Genomic DNA, 21,665 nt, shown 5'->3' on the forward strand with positions numbered 1-21,665 from the left:
TAGTCCAATGGCAAAGCCGAGGTTTAGCCTGTGGAAAGTCGCAATATTTACCTGCAGGCGGCTCCTCCGATCAGGCATCGTAAGCGTTTTGATAGGCGCCTATGTGGAGGAGCTGAACTCAGTTAACTCTTGCCTAACAGGAAAGAAATAAGTCATTTTAAAATATGCTTATTTTTTAGCGCATATAGATGTTTTAAACATTTGAACTGCACAAAACATTTTTTTTAGGGCTAAGGGTAATATATGTGCCATTAGAAAGAATGCTTTTTTAGGGGAACAGTGAGTTTAATGCAAGCTCGCCAGTGTGAAACTGCCGGGGCTGCGCATACCTATTGGTGAGATTGCTTCAGTTAATGACTTCGGCGCAAGTACGCCAGCACCTCGGATTTGGTTGGTAAATTGATCGAAGGCTACTGTGTTCTTATTTATGTATTTATTTAACCAGATGTTTTTCTGTTAATCACATATGTTTATTTAATGTTTTTCAGTTGTAAAATTGTAAAAATGTAAAAAAAAACATTTTGGGTGCTCAGCAAGCATGTAGATGTTGCCATCTTGCTATAATTTGTAAGAGTTCTTGAGGTCTCCCTGCTAAACAGCATTTTTTTTAGTTTGTGATTTATTTATTTTGATTGGCACATGTCCCCTGTGGCAGTGTTTTTTTGACAGTTGTTTGCAAAAAAATTAAACTCCAAAGTTCACGTCCTATAAACCTAAATGGAGTTCACTGAAAACATTCACAAATTTTGGAAGACATTGGCAAAATTAGCCAAAATCGCATATCCCAACTCATAATAAATGTCAGAATTTTAGACAGGATCAGAAAAGATCCTGAAGGAATTCATTACAATACTTGTTGCCTAACTTGATAAACTACATAAATGTGTCAGTCACATGTTCTTATCACAATTGACTTTTTGTTGATTATATATAATTATATAGTGAATATAGTGATAAAAATATAGTGGAAGTTTTGAAAAATTAAAAAAGGTGGTTTAAATAATTTTAAACCTCTCATACCACCATTTTGCAGTCATACAGAAGCTCTCAATAAGGGGGACTATGGTAAGGATATATTGTCTAGAGAAAAAAAATCATTATATAATTTAAAAAGAAATATATACCAAGTCAGTTTTGGAAAGTGAGTAAGTTGAGAAGATTGTAACTTTTCAATGCTGAAAAATGACTTTTAAATGCTGCTTAAAATGATAAAAACATGATAAAATGTTTCAGATAAATCAGGGCTGTCCAACTCCAGTCCTCAAGGGTCATAAACAGGCCAGGATTTTCATTTTACATCTGTCTGTTAGAGAAACACTAGAGTGATGTGTGGACCCCCATCATCCAGAATTAAGCAGCCCTGATCAAAATGTTTGAACAGTTTTTCAGAGGCGCCAAAAAGAAAGGGGTATGTGGTATGGATGCATAGCAACTAGTGCACAAAGTAAACACTATCAAATAACTTGTCGCCTCAATGATCGGTAATTTGATTTTGATACTGAGAACTTGGTTTGATCAGGAAATGTGGACTATCATATTTAATAAAACCACTAGCTTCTCTGTAATTGACTGGTTGTTATGACAGATATTGTGACAAGTGATTTTCTGGGTGTGTTTATTCCTATTTTGTAACATTGAAAAACCACTATCTGCATTTAAAATGTAACATTAATCCTAATGCAGAGCAGATTACTGTAAATGTGGGAAGGTAACAATCAAAAAGGTTTTCAGAAACAGACTTGGGTAGAGTATTTATTCTCCTGTTGCACACTGGTAAGCTGTTTATATATTTAGTAGTTTATACTGAACAGTTCAGCGCTTTCTCTAAACCACAAAAATGATGCATTTTTTTATGTAATGTGTATTTTATGTAATTACATAAGTTTTGCTCTCCATAACTCTGCAACACTGACTGAGAAAGAAAATACCCAGTAGGTCATGGGACTGGTGGGAAAGGATAAGAAGAAATATATTAAAAAGAAACTACAACGTACTACCAAAGCAGTTTCATGGAGAAGAGGGGGGGGGGGGGCATTGGGAGGGGCATTAGTTTCCCAGTTGGGCTTTAGGCATTCATAACATTTCAAATGTTGAATTTTTTTTTTTTTACCAACAGAGACGTAAACCACAAAAAAAACAAATTAACAAATTAAACTTTATGTTTCAGGAACTATTTTTTTTTAATTGTATTTTTATTGAAATTTTAGACAAAAATACAGACAAGAAAAATATTAATAAATAACAAATGAGTGCAAAATAATAGGAAACCCACAACTCTTCAGTCAGTTATGTACATCACTGCGAGAGGTATGCTCAAATAAACTTTGCATAAAAAAAACATAACATGTTGTGATATAGTATATATATGTATATACTATACAAAGGAACAGTAGCCAATAACGCAGGCAAAACAGCAACAGAGCAAAAAGGAGATGGAGAGGTGGGGCAGAGAAGGGGGGGGGGGGGGGGGGGGAGGGGGGCAAGGACATAGGATTACATATGGTGTTTATCATTAAAAAATAAAACAGAAAAACAAGTAGAGGGTCATACAGGCATCTGGGCGTAGTAATGGTCCCAGACTTCCCAGGTGGTCTCAAATTTTACCATACTGTCCCGAATAAGGGCCATGAGATACTCCATAAAACGTATCCCCTGAATTCATGTATTCAGATCGGTAGTAGAGTAGAGCTGATGATTGGTCCACTTACTTAAGAGAGACTGCAGTTCTATGAATAATGGTGGAAAGTTATGTGAGTAGAGTTTGGCATAAGCAGAAGTAATCTGGACACCCAGATATTAAGGTGAAAGGGCCTTCCACATGAAAGAATGAGAGTTCTGTAGGGCCAATAATTGCGGGGTCGGTATGTGGAGAGGTAACGCATCTGTTTTTGAAGCATTAATCTTGTATCCCGATACCTCACCGTAGGTATGTAATTCCTTCCATAAATTTGGGGGAGAGGTGACTGGTTCAGTCAAAGTTAAAAGAACATCATCTGCATACAGGGATACTTTATAGGAGCTCCTCCTGAGTCGGACGCCCTGAATGTCCGGATTAGACCTTATTGAGATTGCCAAGGGGTCAATACAAAAGGCAAAGAGTAGGGGGGACAAGGGCACCCTTGTCGAGTACCATTCTTAATGGCAAATGTAGCAGATGAAGCGTGGGGTAATTTAACTGAGGCTGAAGGGGATTTGTACAATGCCTCGATCGCCTTAACAAAGGGCCCTGTAAAAACATATTTATGCAGAACAGAAAACAAACGGCCAACTAAGGTGATCAAACGCCTTTTCAGTATCTAAGCTGAGTACTAAAGAGGCCAACCTCCTCTTATTTATAATATCAATAATGTCTACCACTCTTCGTGTGTTATCACTAGCCTTGTGAAAGGGTATGAAACCCGTCTGGTCCCTGTGGATGAGAGAGGGGAGGAATTTTGACAACCTTGTAGCTAAAATTTTTCTAAAAATCTTTAGGTCTGAATTTAAAAGCACTATAGGCTTGTAATTTGAGCGTTCCATTGGGTCTTTCCCAGGTTTAGGCACAACCGTAATATGGGAGGCCAACATGGACAGAGGGATTGGTTTACCTTTCAAAAAATCGTTATACAGAACTAGGAGATGTGGTAAAAGATCCGGCAGGAGAGTTTTATAATATAAATAGGGCAAGCCATCCGGACCTGGGGCTTTAGCCGATGGTAGCCGCTGAATAGTTTTATTAATTTCCTCCTCAGTCATGGGGGTATTCAGTAGCTCCAAATATTCCGGCTTAAGTTGTGGGAGGTCTAATCCCTCTAGATAAGAAAATATTTTTGGCTGCAAATTCCTCCCAAAGGAACTTTGGGTTTGGTGAACATATTTGTAAAGGTCAGTATAATAAGTCTCAAAGTGAGGCAATATGGGAGGGATCATATCTCAACACTCCCCTCTCATCCTTCACAGCCATAGGAGAAGAGCCAGCCTGCATATCCCTCAATTTACGGGCAAGCAGGGTATCAGCCTTATTACCCTATGGTAGTATAGTTGACAGGTTCTTTGCATCATCCAACTAACTTTTCTTAAATCCAAGGCCTGCAATTTAGACTGAAGAGTGGTTATCTCCTGCAGGAGGCCCAAAGTAGGGTTTCCAGTATATTTTGCCTCTGCAACACGTAGTGCTTGCGCACCAATAGAGGGCTGGAGGTTGGAGTCTGGCTTAAGGTGGGAACTCAGGGATATACAGTGCCCTCGGAACACCGGCTTTTGGGCCTACCATAGAGTAGATTTATGTGCCACTGAACCCATATTTTCTTGAAAATATTGTTGCACCCCTTGTGTAAGAGCTCATTTGGTACCTTCATTTTTAGGCAAGAAATCATTCATCCTCCTATGACAGACCCTAATGGTAGCGGAGGAAAACATGACATCTAACGTAAGCGGAGCATGGTCAGACCAAGTAATAGGGGGAATCTTTGCAGACACACTATTCCGTAACAACAGAAGGTAAGTGAAAATTTAATCAATTCAGGAGTGGGTGCAGTGAGGGAGAGAGTAGAAAGAAAACTGTCTCCCAGTGGGATGGTGAATCCACCAATTATCATAAAGTTGGTGCCTGCGAATCAACTGTCTGAAAACTCGAGATTGTTGTATCACCTATGAAGGAGGAGAGGCATTGTGGAGAGCAAGCCTATCTTGTGCAGGAGAAAATGCCAAATCTCCAACAACTAAAAAGGTGTGGTTAAATTTTCTTTGGGGCATAAAAATTGCAAAGCGTGAGGGGGACCCCCTGAGGAGAGCTCCGTGATTAGACAGCCATCTTGCCAAGCCACGCCCATAAGGAAATATTTTTATGCAAGTCATCATTTTTGTGGTTTAGAGAAAGCGCTGCCCTGTTCAGTATAAACTACTAAACATATAAACAGCTTACCAGTGTGCAACAGGAGAATAAATACTCTACCCAAGTCTGTTTCTGAAGACCTTTTTAATTGTTACCTTCCCACATTTACAGTTATCTGCTCTGCATTAGGATTTTTGTTACAGATAGTGATTTTTCAATGTTACAAACTAGGAATAAACACACCCAGAAAATCACTTGTCACAATATCTGTCATAACAACCACTCAATTACAGAGAAGCTAGTGTTTTTAATAAATATGATAGTTCACATTTCCTGATCAAACCAAGTTCTCGGTATCAAAAACAAAATAACGATCATTGAGACGACAAGTTATTTGATAGTGTCTACATTGTGCACTAGTTGCTCTGCATCCATACCACATGCCTCTTTCTTTTTGGCTCCTCTGAAAAACTGTAATCTGTTGTTGTAGTTGGGTGGTCAAAAAAAACTTGGGCAACTCAACAAATTTAGTGCACCCAATTCTTCCAGTTGTGTCACACGTGTCCACTTACACCAATAATTGTGTTAGCTTTTTAATGCCCCCCCCGTATTTTATTACATCACATTTTTCTATTGTCTATGTATTATGCCCCAAATGTCCAGTGCCTGTGCATTGTGACTCCAATACCTAGTATTTCATGTTTTGTAAAGAATGTAAACAGTTCAAAGGGCTTAATAGTGTAATAGATGTACCGTAAAAATGCAGGTTTAGTTCACATTAGTGATGACAAAAATATGGCATTTACTATTTCAGAGTTTTTACTGGAAACCACAAAGCATCCAGGAATGATAACAGGCGGTAGCTGCTAGGCTTTTTTGGGCATTTGTATGTGGCTGCAAAGGCTAACAAAGCATTGTGGGTTTTTTTCACATTTTTTAAATTTAAACTGTTCAAAAAAATTCAAAATTAAAGATGCCTGCATGGAGCCTGGGGAAAAAAGACAAAAAAAGAACTATATGTTTCAATGTTAACAAACTTAAAATGGCTTGCAAATGTGGTAATGTGAACTAAACCCTAGACCAGGAGGCTGGGGGCTTCCCATTTAGTCTTCATTGGTCTCCCCTTCTTTATTTAAAAGAAAAATATTTAGGAAAAAAAAAACACATTTCTTATGTTATATACAGGGTTATCTACCTAGTTATAAAGTAAAAAAATTTAGTGATAGGTATGATTTAAGGAAACAATCAGAGAGGTGATATGTTTTACTGCAGAATGGACATGGACATTGCCTGTTCATTTCTGCAATAAAACCTGTCCTGATTGCAAAGCTTTAAAATTGAACCCATTGTTCCACTTTAAATTAAGTTAAAAAGAAATATGTCAAATTGTTCCTTTTTCTTTGGTGAAAGAATTAGTATGGCTTTTGTCTAAACCTTGGCTGTCAGTGTTCCGTTATCAACGCCACTTCTTTGACCTCAGCAGCAGCAGAAGTTGGAGAAACCAGGAGTTGGAGTGAAATTGATATTGGAAGATGGATATTGGAATTTAGGTATTTTCAGATTGTACTGATGTCAGTCGTGCCAAAGGTCAGTACAGATGCCAATCAGGAGAAGTCAGACAGAGCCAAAGGTCTGGGCAGGCCGCAGTCAGGAGTAGTCAGACAGAGCCAGGGTTGGTATACCAAAAAGTCAGAAGCAGGATCAAGGAATGAAGACAGGAAGCAGAGCCTAGAAGAACTCCTGTTTCGGCAACTTCCTGCTCCCAGTTACTTCCTTTAGGAAGTGGGGCATGTGGCAAATGAGGATCATGTGAACAGCAGGTAACAGAACCCACCACCAGAGGGAGTGCTGGAGCACTCTTCCAGGCTAAAGGGGCAGTTCTCAGGGAGCCACATAACTCAGACCAGGACGTGGACAGCGGATAGGATTTCTGATCACAGATGCTGCTGCTGGCTGTGGAGGAGTGCGAGGTGGGTGATATAGACAACTCCAAAGATCCCCTGATCCAGCAGGAGTCTATCACAATGGGTCCTGAGTTTGACACTGCTATTGTTGTCACAGTTGTGGTGCTTGTAGATAGATAGCTAACTTGATCTAAAAGTAAGGAATATAGGGTAGGACAAGCAGACTGGTTAGCACATGAATTTAGGAAAAGCAACCTGACCAATACAAAAAGGTCTGTGAAACGTGTGGAACTGAAGGAGTGCCCTGCTATGATGCCATTTGTATCCCAAAGGCCTGTCTTTAAAATTCACAAAACCATTGAAATAACAAGGGCCATTGTATTAACCTATAGTGTCTGTTATTACCCTTCCGTTCTCTCATAGCTATTCTCAATTTGCTATTATCTACTCTTCTACTCCCATCATTATTTTCTTTCCTTTCTCTCAAACATTAACACACATTACTTATGCCTATCATCTATATCCATCAGTCTTTGATTTTTCCTCACAATTCCTTACTAATATGCATACCAGAACCATTGTATTCCTATTCATTTTTCTGTCTTGCTGATCTGCCTTATTGACTGACTCAAGTTGAGTTGTGGGGTGGATGGAGGGGGTGTATGTGGCAATCGTGTAGCTGTCTATCTGTGTGGGACTGGCTGATCATTCTGTGTCAGAGTTTGGGAGACAAAGACTTACTGCTGTGTTGGTTGAACATGTATTTGCATGCTCAGTATCCTGCTAGTGGCTGCCTTGATAGCAAATGGATTGTGGTGGGTCCTCCCTCAATCTAGATGTGGCAGGAGGCCCAGTTGGAGTGAAGCTAAGAACTGAAAGGTGGGAAGGAGAACTCCACTTGGTGTGATGATCACTGGTGGGTGGTCACGAAGATATTCCTAAGCAGAAGGGAGTCCTCCATGGTTCATTCTTCCTTCATTTGTGTTGTCCTCCTCTTCACATAGCTTGGCCTTAGCGAGTTAAACATGTTTTGTGTCCTGACATCACTGCTGTCCCATCCCAGCACTACCCAAACTCATCAATGACTGATTGCAGGTAAAACAGAAAACGGAATGCTGTTTTTACTGCCACTTGTTACCACCCAAAAAAAAATTGCAAAAGGTAGAAAAATTCTATTCAATTTTACAAAATTGTCAACCGAAATTGCCAACCAAAACAGATGGTTACCAACCCTGCTAAAGGTTTACTTTCTCTAACTGCTAGTGTGATACCTGTACTTTGTAACTTGGAAGAGAAAATACTTTTCTTGGAGTAAGTAAAGCTGGTGATGAATTTCTGCTTACATTGGTCTCTGAATCAACTGTTCAAAAAACCATTACTCCCTGAGTGGTTTGTAAAATTGATTTATCTAGGGGGAATTTCAAAGTAAAGATGCACATGAGTAAAAACAAGAGAGTTTAAAATATGTAAATAATATACACATCTAACTGGGATAATGAGTGGTATGTTAAAGGTTAGTGCACTAATCAAAAAAGACAACTTTTTAAAGAGTCTTTTGCTTAATAGGCAGTCAGTTAAAATAGATCAATTTACCCACAAGCAAAGAGTCCAACTGGTGTGACTCATGCAACAATTTAATTACTCTTCCAGAAGGTGGAAGATCTCACAATATATTAGGTTATAAAGGAGGATAAGGCTGGGTCTTCATGGACTGTTTCCCCAGCCTTTAACCTGAGGCTTTAAAGCCAATGTTTGAAGCTTGCCTTTAAGCCACTGGAAAACACTGGAAATTTCTGTGCCGCGTTTGACAGCATTTTTACCACAATTGTGTTTTCAAGAATGTATAAACACTGGAAACGCTGGCTAGTCTACACCAGGGCATTTCCTTTAGGCATGTTTTTGAGTGTTAAGGATAACCCTCCTTGCTGAGTTTTAAAAATTAAAAACCTTTCAATCAAGGTGTTTTTAAATGCTTGAAAACATCAATAAAAGCCTCAAAAATATAAATTGGCCTCAATTGATGTCAATAGAGGTGTTTTTAGCCGTTTTTTACAAGTTAACACATATTATGAAAGCTTCTATTGAAAAAATAGAGGCTTTTAAAAGCAGGACTTTGGAATCTGAAAGCGCCCTTTAATAAGGGGACCCCAAGATCTCCACCAGGTATGTAATACCCGTTATTAGTTGACGGGCCCAAGGCAGCTGTAAATTATAAGAAAATACCAGTGCAGAATGTTTGTTTAGGCAATGATTTATTGCCCTTACAGATCAACCTAAACCATATTAACTGAGAGATCAGAAATTATTTGTACTTTACATAGCAACACTTCACAGGTTTTGGATTTGAAGGATGCAAGAAGTTTTTTTTTCAATTTAATGGACACGTTTTCAACCTAATTATCTTATGTACACATCTGCATAGCTGTGAATTTACATACACAACTGTTGCACAGATTTTGGATTCAACTGTACTCCTTAATTTAGTCAAATTATTTTTTTTTCTCTTACATGGCTTTTGCAAATAATATATATTTCTTTTTAATTCCTAGATTTAAAACAATAACATATTTATCTATTTTAGGTTGCATTCTGCTCATGATAGAAAATGATGCTCAGGGTAAGTATAAAATTAAATATCTTTCTGTCTTATTACATTCAGTGCCAAATACTTCATTAGTCAATAATGTACATGTGAAGTAGTGGAGATGGCATTTTCTGATACTGACAACAATTAATGACTGTATAATATACAGTATGTATGCATGTATATTGTATGTATGTTTGTTGAAATGGCCACTTGTAGTCTCCATTGGAATCTTTTGTGATAGGGTGGCAACATAGAAGCACAACTGGGAGAGAGGAACAGAGTGTTTGATATTTATAGTTGGATCCCAAGAAAAATATTATGCAGATTTTTAAAATATTATAAACACCTTTTACCATATGAGATGTCAGTGAATGAGTATATATACACTTTAAATAGTTACCGTTATAAAACAGGGATTTTGACATCCCTAAAACATTCCCTGGTGGAAATCAGGAAATGCAATTGAAACACATATACCTGGAAAATTCTCACCAGGGAATGTCTGATTCTGTGTTTTATAAATAGAGCTTTATACTACACAACCCTTTGTAAATTCCATAAGTACATTTATTACTCTCACATTTTTTTTCACAGTAGTATACCATGAGAAAACAAGCCGTGTGCCAGCATTTAAGTTTATGAAAAAGATCTTTAGAACTCATGGTCTTAGATCAAACATACAATTAAAAATATACAAAGAGGTTCAAACTTTACCTTTTCTTCTACCATCTCATTAGCCTTTTTGTTAGTCATTGCAGTCATACATCCAATCAAAGGATTGCTGGAATGCTTGATAAAGGATTGCTTTTATAAAGGGATAACTGATACCATCTATTCTAAAGCTAGGTACACACGTTCAATAATTGTTGTTAGAAAACAAACGACTAACAACAGATCAACAATATTCAAACATATTTACCAATAATGTACGCACAATAGATACAATCATTTGAAGGATGCACAAAGTGACGCGTACTGGAGGAAGTGTACCACTGAACGTACACACAATTGATAGTGAAGATTGTCGCCCAAACGGATCCGCCAGGGCGATCGTTCGTTTCCAGCAACATTCCTCATTCATCAGCATCGTTGGCCAGTCATTGTGCACTTTTTTGTTAATGATTATCAAACGAATCGTCGTTACTTGATCATTTGGAACGATTATCATTGCACGTGTGTACTTAGTCTAAAAGTGGTATCAGACCACCAAACTACAAAAGGTGTATAGAAATCAAAGTCTGAGTGAGTCTTGAATGCTCCATATACCCACACTGTGTAATTCTTGTGACATAGAGGGTAAATACCTATACCCTTTTTAACCTTTTGTAAACTTCTACACTGAAGAGCATTGGTGCAGAAAGTGGTCCATCATCTCTTCTATTCCACTACATTCCGGTCACGAGCATGCAGAGCTTTTTGAGGAATGGTGATGCCATGAAAGGCAACGCAAGTTAGGCCGCTAAACTTCGGTATTTATTCTATTTTAAATAATTTCAAACCACTGGACTTGGGCAATCCTTTAGGGTCAATGGCCCTAATTTATCAATGAAATGTGCGTACACTTAATGCGCGTATTTACGCACCAGTATACAAGGTGTTTTTCCGCGGACCACAGCCGAGTGCTAGTACACGCGCCTTCATTTGCCAGCCGGATTCCTGCCCTGATAAATGAGCAATAGGGGTCGCGAATTCGGCAATTAAGGCGATTAGTTTGCAGCTGCGCAATTAAGCAGGATCTGTTAAGCTCTGTCAATGGTGAGGTCATAGCAATTAATTAGCGCACACCTGGTCCCTGTTCTGTGCGCATCTACAGTCCATTACAGGTCAGTTTGAATCTTTAATGCTTCATCTTCTTTTGGGTAAGTGCTACTCTTTTTTGTTACATTGTACTCATTCACAAAATTAGTTGATGTATTGTTACATTTGTTGCACTCAAATTTTTGAAAACAGTTTTGAAATTTTTTGAAATTTTTGAAAACAGTTAGTTTGCTTTGCAACACTGCAAACTAATTTAGATCAAGCTGTATATATACTAGTTAACACTTCATAATATGTCATCACACAATAGTATGAATTGTAAAAAAAATTGTCACCAAGCATTTGTGATCTAATTAAAATTTCATTGTAGTTTGGCTTGATAGAAAGCAAATATTTGAAAAAAGATTGTTGCCAAAGATGTATCAAATAACATTTAGTGATTTCACTTGTGTGTGTATGTCAAAATACATTTAAATGCATATAAATACATATGCAATTTCAATATTACTAACTGGACTGGTTTGGGGGGGGGTCATCAAGTAAGTTTGCTTGGATGGTGTTTACCAAATCTTATGCAATGTTTTGTCATTTTTTTAAAACTAATAGCATGTTTTCCACTCCAAACTGCTACTTGAACCCCGATTGCCTTTGTCCCATTTTCAAAGTGTCATTGTCACATATTGGTTTATGAATGTATTATGTACATATTTATTACTCTGACATTTGCACTCATGTTGATTTGCTGCCACACAACTCCTCCGTTCATTTGTGGTAGTGCTATGGGTTTGTTGTCATTGTGCTGTGCTGTGCTGCCTGATCTTAGCCGTATTTTATACAAACACACTTCCACTTGCTGTCCAAACTGTTTTCAATTAGTTGTCCAGCTGAGTGCATACTCATTCTAACACACCTGATGGTGATGGAAAGAGTTCCAGATTGCCAAGCACAACATCAAACCACAACGATTGCCAAGCTCACAAGCAGGGTCAAGCACTCTTATATACCAGATAGTATTCTTTATTTATGTGTTTACTTGATTCTAATCATATTAGTAATTTTGTATTGAAAAATTCCGGTGACAATTTAACTTAGTGCCAAACATATTTTATTGCTTTGTGCCAACAAACTCATTTTTTTTTGCTCCTCAAACCAATGACCAGAATGTCAAAAGTCATTTATGCCTGTCCCATTAGGTCATCCATTACCTGTACGTCATTCTGAAAGGTAAAATTCTCTTGTTTTATTCTGAAAGGTAAAACCAAGAGAAGCTTGGCTGTGCCAAGAATAACGAGGCTCCTGGACACTCTATATATTTTAGAAAGGGAGTCCTTTCAAACCTAATTTGTGCACTGAGCCAGTCTACAGTACAGTGTTTCTGAAGGTTTCAATGCCATTTTAGACTTTGGCCCACTATATATTCACTTCCTCACATCAGCTTGGGAGTGGAGGAACATAAAGGTGGATTTCTCCTTTAACAGGAAGCAATATCATCTACGAATGTACAGTATTCTGTGATGTGACATTCCAGAGGCTTGACAGCACAGCAGAGGGATGTTATCACCCTGTAGAGAAATAGATTACATTATTAGGATGTGTTAGGCAGGATGGTTAATCATGCTTTAGTGGTAACTACATGGTGCTGGATTGTATTTTCCATGCTTTTCTGGCTGCAAAAGCAATGTTTGCCCCAATCTGCACTAAATTGCTCTAGTTTGGCAATGTGTCTTTGTAAAGTTTCACATAAAGGTCCAGATCTTACACAAATATGTCTGCTATTTCATTTTCCAAACGATTAAAGTGTGCTTGCTTTGACTTACACTCCTAGGTTGGTTTGTACCCCAAACATGATGTGCTGAGATATGTAATGCATGCATTGTAAACATATGTAAATACTCACATGCAAAGACATTAGCAATAAGTCCCTGACTCAACGGCCCTCTGCTGTGCTTTGGGAGCTGGAGGCAGGATGTTGGTGCACATCTGGCTTGAATTCCTCAGGAATGTCCCAGGTATTACCATGGTGCAACCACAGGTTATGCAGGACGCAGCATGCCATTAAAACTCGGGCAGCTTTCCGTGGTGCGTACAAGAGCTCACCACTGGGCCGCGCCAAGCACAGAAACCGTGCTTTTAGCAGCCCTATGGCGTGCTCCATAACCCCTTGGCTTTTATGCAGAGCCTTGTTGTAATTATGCTCTGGTTCAGACCAGGGGTGACGCACAGCTGTCATAAGCCATGGAAGCTGACCGTATCCTTTTTCAGCTGTAAAAAGACAAACATAATAAGTGTTAGTTCTTGATATTGTAAGTGTTCTGTGAATGCAGTGTAACACTAGAGTTTTTTTTACAAAAGTTGTTAAGGGTTATGCTCTTAGGTCACTTTATTGCTTTTTGGTTGCTAGGAGACATTGTTACTACTGACTACCACACTGAAGTACTGTCAGCTGTGTAAATAGTAATTATACTGGGGCTTCTGGGAATATTTGAAAGTTAATTCTTCCCCCATGCTCCCAATATTGTACAATATTTATCAACTATTTGCTAAATTAGATGTTAGCACAAAATATGACATTAATGCAATATAGGTCATAGCCTGGGATTCTGACAATGCAAAGGGACATAGTAACATAATGGGTGTCTCTATCATTTTACTACTATTAGTTGTATTACAGTAACAACATTATACACTACCTATTAACCAGCTCTCAGGCATTTCTCCAGAGATGAATTTCTGGTAGAGAGCTGTCTGACGCAGAATATGAGCATCATGACATGATCCTGGAAAACCTGTGCGTGCACTCATGATTTTCCTGTTGCCATCACAGACTATTTTGTACATTCAGCGAATGATATCGCTGTGAATATATAGTGGGACAAGGTCCACAATGGCATTTATGACCTTCATAAAAACCCTGGAAACTGTAGGCTGGCTTAGTCCACAAATTAAGACCGAGGAGGTTTGAAAGGAACCCCTTCCTAAAATTTACAGAGTGACCAAGAGCCTGGTCATTCCTGGCACTGCCTGGCTTCTCTTGGTTTTTGGAGCAATTTTAGCTTCCAGCAAGCTGTACAGGCGGAAACGCCTTTTGACATCCTGGTCACGTAAGTTATCCAGGTGGCTATCCTCCAAGAAAACACGTGGCTCCCGGACTCGTCGCAAAGTTGAAGGCTGCTCCTCGGGTTGTTGTTGCTGCTCCTCTGCAGTAACCACCAGAGTTGTGTTTGATACCACAATAGCAGTGCTGAAGAGCAACTCTAATTCAATATCCTGCTTCATGACAACAAGCACAATCCTCGCCCCGGCGCACATTTGAGTGTGCATGAATGTGCGCACGTACTGTATCCCTATAAATTTTCACAGAGCTTCTTAGACATTCTGCATGCAAACCAAAAATTTACAAACCAAAAAAAAAAACACAAACGAGAAGGCTGCTACAAGAAAAACGAAAAGTAAGAATACACCATTTACTTTATTCCTCCAAAAAATGTTTTTGCTGTGTTGTCTTACAACTCTTATTTTTTTCTATCTAGTAACATGGAGCCAAGGAGAATGGCCACCACCACCACCACTGCCGCTGTCGCTGCTGCTGCTGGCTCCGCCACCACCACCGTCGCTGCTGCTGCTGCTGCTGGCCCCGCCACCACCACCACCCCGGGGTCTTTAGTCCATAGACCAACAGGAAGCTCCCTCAGGCCAGCTAGGTTGCTTTGTGAAGCAGGCCAAGTAACATCTAGGCTCCTGGGCCCCCAACCTGGCACCTCAACCAGTTTCAGCAGGGATTCTGCTTCCAAGGCAACCAGCTTCACTCCTGAGCAAAATGCAGCCCTTATGGAGTCCTACGTACAACATTTTCCACGACTCCGTGAGGGCTTGCACTCCCAGACCTCCCATGCTGTAAGGCAGGGACTCTGGGAGGAAACTGCCAGGAGTGTTAATGCAGTGCGCAGTACACAACGGACCATTACCCAGTGTCAAAAAACATGTGAGTGACATCTTCAGACATGTCAAAAGGGTCCTGGGCACAGAGGCCGTAAGAAGTGGGACCTATCCTGAACATTTGTGCAGCGTCTCAGGGAGTATGAAAAATTGGCGTTGCCATTCATTGGGCCAGAAACGGCGGTAGGGGTGGATTATTGGGATGACTCTGATGCTTGGCAACCATGTAAGTTCAATCCTTTTACATTACCTAATTAACAATGTTAATTGATTTTTGCATTTTTTTGGGATTGCAACAGTTTAGTCATTAGCACTGAGAACAAAATAGGATTGTGTTTTTACTTTTTTATGTTTGGGGTGAATATTTTTTAATTGATCATTTTTTTAAAACAACCTCTTTAGTGTATTTTACCTTCTTTTGACCTGCATCAACAATGTGTGTATTTAATTTTTTTACAATAGTACGCCCTGTGACGCAGCAGTCCCCTCCTGCCTCTGTGCTCGGGCTGATGTGGATGATGAGGATGTCACTTCGCATCGAAATGACACTGGGCTTCCTCCTGGTAAGATTAACCTTCATGGTATATCTTGTTTGACATTGTGCACTTGTCTCTAATCATGTTTATAACCACACTCTCGATCTTTCTATAACATAACCATATCTATATATATAAGATTTGTTCAATTTTCTTGGGAGATGTTTCTGGTGCAGCCTTCCTTTGGGAATGTGTAAGCTTATTGAGTTAAATATTTAAAGTAGACTCTAATTTCTGTCTGAATGTCAAAAATAATTTTGCCTGTGCGAAATATTGGGGACTTTTGATATGTGAAGACTTGTCACCACATTAATCCATTTTGATGTGATATATCATGTATATATCATGTGCCTTTGTAGAATATCCATGTCTGCTGGTTTCTGGTTCCGAAGAGTTTTCATGGGCAGCATCCACTTTTGAGGTAGGCAAGAACTGGTCCTATAGTGTTTATTTTGGGATGTGTCGGGGGAATGAACCTTGCCCAAAGTGTTCCATTTGTGTTTTGTTTGTTTAGGGTCCCTCAGGTGGAGATTTACCACAAGAAGAAGAGGAGACACCTGGGGTTTCTGTAAGCAACCCATGTTTAATGTTTAGGATTCAGAATAAATGTGTCTAACATTTTGTCTAACATTTGTTTATGCTCCAATTTCAGGATGCTGTCTGCATAATGTTATGGTGACCCACAAAGTTATATGATATTGTAGTAATTTTTTATTTTCCCTTTCCCAAGCAACCAGTGGATGCAGGTAGATTGGGTCAACCCAGTGTGGGCAGCCAGCTTCTAAGCCTCACTCAGAGGCTGATTGGCCATTTTGTCTGCCCCAGGTTCAAATAATTTGGAACAGGTCCTTATGCTCCTACATGTAAACCTCCATGAAAATCGCCAGGACCAAGAATTTAACCAACAACATTTGGCGGCCATGCATCGTCTGATAGAATCGGTCCAACAACAATCGGCCACTTTGGGTGCCTACATGTTCAGTGTTGACCATCTCTGTAATATGTAAAGTGAATCCCTGGGCCAACAATCTCAGATAAATCAGGCGTTAATTCACAGGCTGGGTTGGCAAATCCCAATAGGTCCTGCTGGCCCCCCATCCCCTGCAGAGCAGCCAGCGCCATCATTCTCCCCGGCTGTTGCCTGGCCATTTCCACCTGCTGGCCACCCAGCCCGTGCCCCTGCCCGCCCACCCTGTGCCCCTGCCTGCCCAATTTGTGCCACTGCAAGCCCACCCCATGCCCCTGGCCATGCCCCTGGCCTTAGGAAGTGAAAAACAAACAGTTCTAGGCTAAACAATACTACTTTACACAAACAACAAACATTTTAAAACACCACCCCTTAACCAGAGAAGACAAAATGTAAAACATACCAGACAGGATGCGGTCCCCCACTTCACACATCAAATGGGCCCTACTCTGCTTGAGGTCGCGCCAAACATGTTGTATTTGGGCGACAGTTGGGTGCGTACCTGCAGGGGTCCAGAGCCTGTCTGCAAGCCTCTCTGCAATCCAACGCTTGCCATAAATTGACTGCTGCTATTCATACTGGCACAGAATCATTGTCTAAAGAAAAGGAGGAACAAAATGTGAGTTATTTTGACAACAACCAAACACCTCTTAAAAACCAAAAAAAGAGATCACTGATTGATTGATATATTTTCTGTTGCAAATTGACATAGTTTGGTTGCGATTGTAAACTGTTTGTTAATATTGTGTGTAGATATATATGGGTATACTATTACTATTACTAAGAACCTTCCGGTTGCCACCCCACTAAGCTTAATCCTAGATAAACCATTGTAAAAACAATAATTGTGCTCCTAGATGTAAACTCTAAATGTTTATCTGGTTTTAGTGAAGCATTAGTAAGTGCCGGACATACATACATACAATCTAGGGGCAAAATGTAGGCACTGTTGCATTAGGTCAGATAATGCAGCACATGTAGATTATTTTATTATACGCACATCAAAATATGTACATGTACATAGTTGTCAACAGCCACTTTTAGTTGTGTGGACCTCTACCCAGCTCTCATCTGCAGCTCTAATCCATTGAAAGAACAATAGAGGACGCTCCATTCAGCTGTCATTCATGCAGAGGATTCCAGCTGCCAATTACAGCTGGGCAGTGAGAACAGCGCAGCTAGAATGAGATGAGGACACAGGCTGTCCCTCCCCCATTCTATAGCTGTGCTGTGGCTTCTATATAAAAAATACTTGGAAAAATATATCCACTCTGTGGGCATGTGTAACGACATTATGGGCACAGTGTGATATCTGTGTGTGGGAATTCTGAATGTCATATCTTGCAGCCTCTGTGTACAAGCACAGAGGACCCTCATAGATAATGTTTTTTGGTTTATGAACCTCACCATTCCTTGGGGTTCCTTGATATGTAGGTAAAAATTTTGGGGTAACACCCCAATTCTCCTTGCTAGGTAAGTGGCCCGGGGGGGGTGAATGGGCCTTTTCGCTTTTTGCCCCCTAGATGCACTTGTTTTTTAAACAGCAACAACCTCCAAGAAGTGTGGTTGAGTAGTAGCTAGTAGGATTATACAACACATTTAAATGTGCAAACATGCATGAAGCTATACAACACATTTAAATGTGCAAACATGCATGAAGCTATACAACACATTTAAATGTGAAAACATGCATGATGCATAAAAACACATTTAAATGTGTAAACATGCATGATGCAAAAAAACACATTTAAATGTGCACACATTCATGATGCATAAAAACACATTTAAATGTGCAAACATGCATGATGCTATAAAACACATTTCAATGTGCAAACATGCATGATGCATAAACATATTTAAATGTGCAAACATGCATGATGCATAAAAACACATTTAAATGTGTAAACATGCATGATGTTATAAAACACATTTAAATGTGCAAACATGCATGATGCATAGAAACACATTTAAATGTGCAAACATGACTGAGGTAGGCCAGAGCCTTTCAACATACCTTCACCAACTACTTTACCCCCCCTTTTTTTTACCCCTCACCACTTAACCCTACAACAACACTCGGACACCTGCGGGTATGGTGAAAATTGGCCCTAAGGCCGTTTAACATAACAATTTAATGACTTAAAACACAACTCCGGACGGTCCTTGACAGGTTTTAACTCACATTTTCCACATTAACACTGGATCTGCGTTTAAATTGATATATTTAAATCATGTTTCTAGGTGCCACTCAACAGCCTCGGGAACAATATCAATCCCGCATCTCCAAACCGAAGTTAACCACTGAACCCTCTATTAAGCAAATTTTTGGAGACCCCCATACCAAAGATGGCTCTCCACACTTTTTACCTTTTACCCCTGGACACAAACCTCTTGTCCTTGAGGACCTCACAGCGCCACTGCACCGCAAGTGTGACACCTTACACTTGCGTGCCCCTCCACACCCCCAGGGCCCGCTTGATCTCTTTGTGCAATCCCAGGGACCACCGATCAATCCCTACTGCATTCAAGTGTACCCTGTCACCCCTCAAATGCAGTGGAAAATCATCTTCCAGCTCCCTGTGTCTCACAACGATTCCTCCATTCCTGGCAATGAACTTCCCCACATCCTTGTTCAACCTAGCCCTGGCCTTATTGAGCTGCACCACAGACCTTGCCTGCCTCCAACAGGTCCTGGCCACTATGTCAGACCACACTATAATGGCTGAGGGGAAACTTGTCCACAGGCGAAGGAAATCCTATTTTTTATCTTTGAGTTCCCTTGTGGTCCTAATCCCCAAATCGTTTCCCCCCACATGAATCACAATCACGTCAGGTGGCCTGTCTAATCTAGAAAACTTGTAGATCTCGGTAACACTCTGCTCCACAACATCCCTGGTACCTCGATCCACCGAAGCACCCCTTCCTCACCGGAGATCCCCAGCTGCCGTCCGTCAGGCCGTACCTCTGCACGCCTAGCACCCCAGCAGACATAATAATGTCCCACAATCCATATTAAACCGGTAACCGCTACTACATGAAACAAAACACAAAAACCAGAAAAAATTGCGCATTAACCCCATGGTAACCACAAACACCCCCACCCACCCTTATTCCCCTCAAACCTCCACCAAATGCGACCTGACATACAGCCTGTAACGTACAGACTCCCACCTGTCAATCCATTTTATCACCTCCTCACCCATTTCCCATCTAGCCGCCTCAGTGGCTGCCCCAATGCGGAAGGAATGAGACGCGTACTCCTTTTCCGCCAAACCTTCCGCCTGCAAACATTTTACTAAATACTGCCAGAAACTGATACCTGGACAATGCCAACCCGTCGCTATGCATCAACAAGGGGCCCTCTTTAGTAGGTCGCAACCGTAAAAACTACTTTACCGTCCCCACTGGGCAAAACTCTCCCCCTACCGCCCCCATTGTTACCCTAAAGCCCTGTCCCTCCTGATCAGTTTTTGAGCAGCGGACATACACAACCACCTTCCCCTCCGACCAGCAAACATCCTCCACCTGCACCCCACCCATCCCCACTTTTGACATGTTCACCAACTCCCCAATCCGGAATGCCCCATAAAATGCCAGGATGAACGCCATCTTAAAAAGCCTACCTTCATATGCCGACACACACACTCCCCCCAACTGACCCAACAATTCTTTTAACAGTGCAAAGGACACCAGCCGGCGAGTGTCCACAGACCCCCGCCCTTTCTGATATCCCTTCAGCACTTGATGCACAACAAATTACTTTGTCACATCCTGCAATCCCCAAAATTAAAAACCAAAAGGCCAAACAAGACATTCTATGGTTTATTGCTGACACTGATACCCCTTTTCCAATCAGCCTACACATAAAACACAACAGGAAACAAGTGTAATCTTCTGCTGACCGTCCCCATCCCCACTCACTGCAAAACTGGCGCCACTCTTTTCCCACTGCTATGTAAGACCTCCAAGTAGATTGAGCAACTGACTGCTTAAGCAATAACATCACGAATCGTTCACAATGTCCCACAACTCGGGGGGGGGGGCAAAGGACCCCTCGCTGCTCTGCCTCCAGTGCCAGCTCCCGAAACCTCTGCCACTGCAACCGAGACAAAGCATCTGCCACCACATTAGGTACCCCTGGAATGTAAACCACCCACAAATAGACATTAAATCGCAAACATAGCAGGACCAAATGTCTAAGCACTCGAATAACCGGTCCAGGTGACGCAGACCATTTATTCACTGCTTGCACCACACCCAAACTGTCACAATGGAACTAAATACGCTTGTTTGCCAGTTTACCACCCCACAATTCCATGATAACACGCTAGGGAAAAGTTCCAACAACACTAAATTAGCCACCATTTCTGACTCCACCCACTCCTCTGGCCACTCCCCTGCACACCATGCCCCTTGAAAATAAGCCCTATACCCTTTTGAACCCGCAGCGTCAGTAAACAACTCCATATCTGGGGTACTTACCGGCCCTGACATCCACAACGCCCTGCTATTATATTCTTCCAAAAAGCATTTACACACACCCAGGTTCGCTTGCAGGTCCTTATTAAGCCTTACAAAATGAGTCGGGCACCGTACCCCCGCCGTAGCAAAAGCGTCTTTCAAAAATCCTGCCCATTAGCATGATTTTGCATGCAAAGTTACATTTTCCCAACAGCGACTGCAACTGTCGCAAACGCAACTTCCGCCTACCTGCCGCTGCCAACACCTCCCTCTGCAAATCACTCAGCTTATCCTACGGTAGCCAGAATTCCATTGCCATAGTATCAAGCACTATGCCAAGGAAAGACAACTCTGTCACTGAAACCTCTGTCTTGTAAGGTGCCAAAGGGACCCCAAAAAGATCCGCCACATATTGCTTTGTGCCCAACATCACGCTACAGTTGCAGTTATTTGTGGTGAAAGCGTTTATTGGCCTATTTCTGTACAAAAAGAAAAATATATACGCATTTCGCTGTTGCAGTTATTTGTGGTGAAAGCATTTATTGCCCTGTTTCTGTACAAAAAGAAAAATATATACGCACTTCACTGGTGCAGGTATTTGTGGTGAAAGCGTTTAGTGGCCTATTTCAGTACAAAAAGAAAAATATATACGCACTTCACTGTTGCAGTTATTTGTGGTGAAAGCGTTTAGTGGCCTATTTCA

At 40.7% G+C, this 21,665-nt stretch overlaps 1 protein-coding gene across 2 annotated transcripts in view; it reads left to right on the forward strand.

Moving 5' to 3' along the window:
- Window positions 1-21,665, forward strand: part of LOC140341043 (osteoclast-associated immunoglobulin-like receptor) — a 76,872-nt gene that overhangs the window by 37,038 nt on the left and 18,169 nt on the right. The window contains exons 1-2 of one of the 2 annotated variants that reach the window (XM_072426555.1): window positions 15,907-15,955; window positions 16,049-16,102. Coding sequence is in view for 1 of the 2 variants with exons in the window: in XM_072426554.1 (XP_072282655.1) it covers window positions 9,299-9,334 (36 nt within the window). In the remaining variant the exon portion in view is untranslated. Of the gene's footprint in view, window positions 1-9,298; window positions 9,335-15,906; window positions 15,956-16,048; window positions 16,103-21,665 lie in introns of those variants that run through there. The other variant, XM_072426554.1, reaches the window with a different exon arrangement.

The sequence above is a fragment of the Pyxicephalus adspersus genome, chromosome 11 (genome assembly GCF_032062135.1).
Source record: "Pyxicephalus adspersus chromosome 11, UCB_Pads_2.0, whole genome shotgun sequence".
NCBI lineage: Eukaryota > Metazoa > Chordata > Amphibia > Anura > Pyxicephalidae > Pyxicephalus > Pyxicephalus adspersus.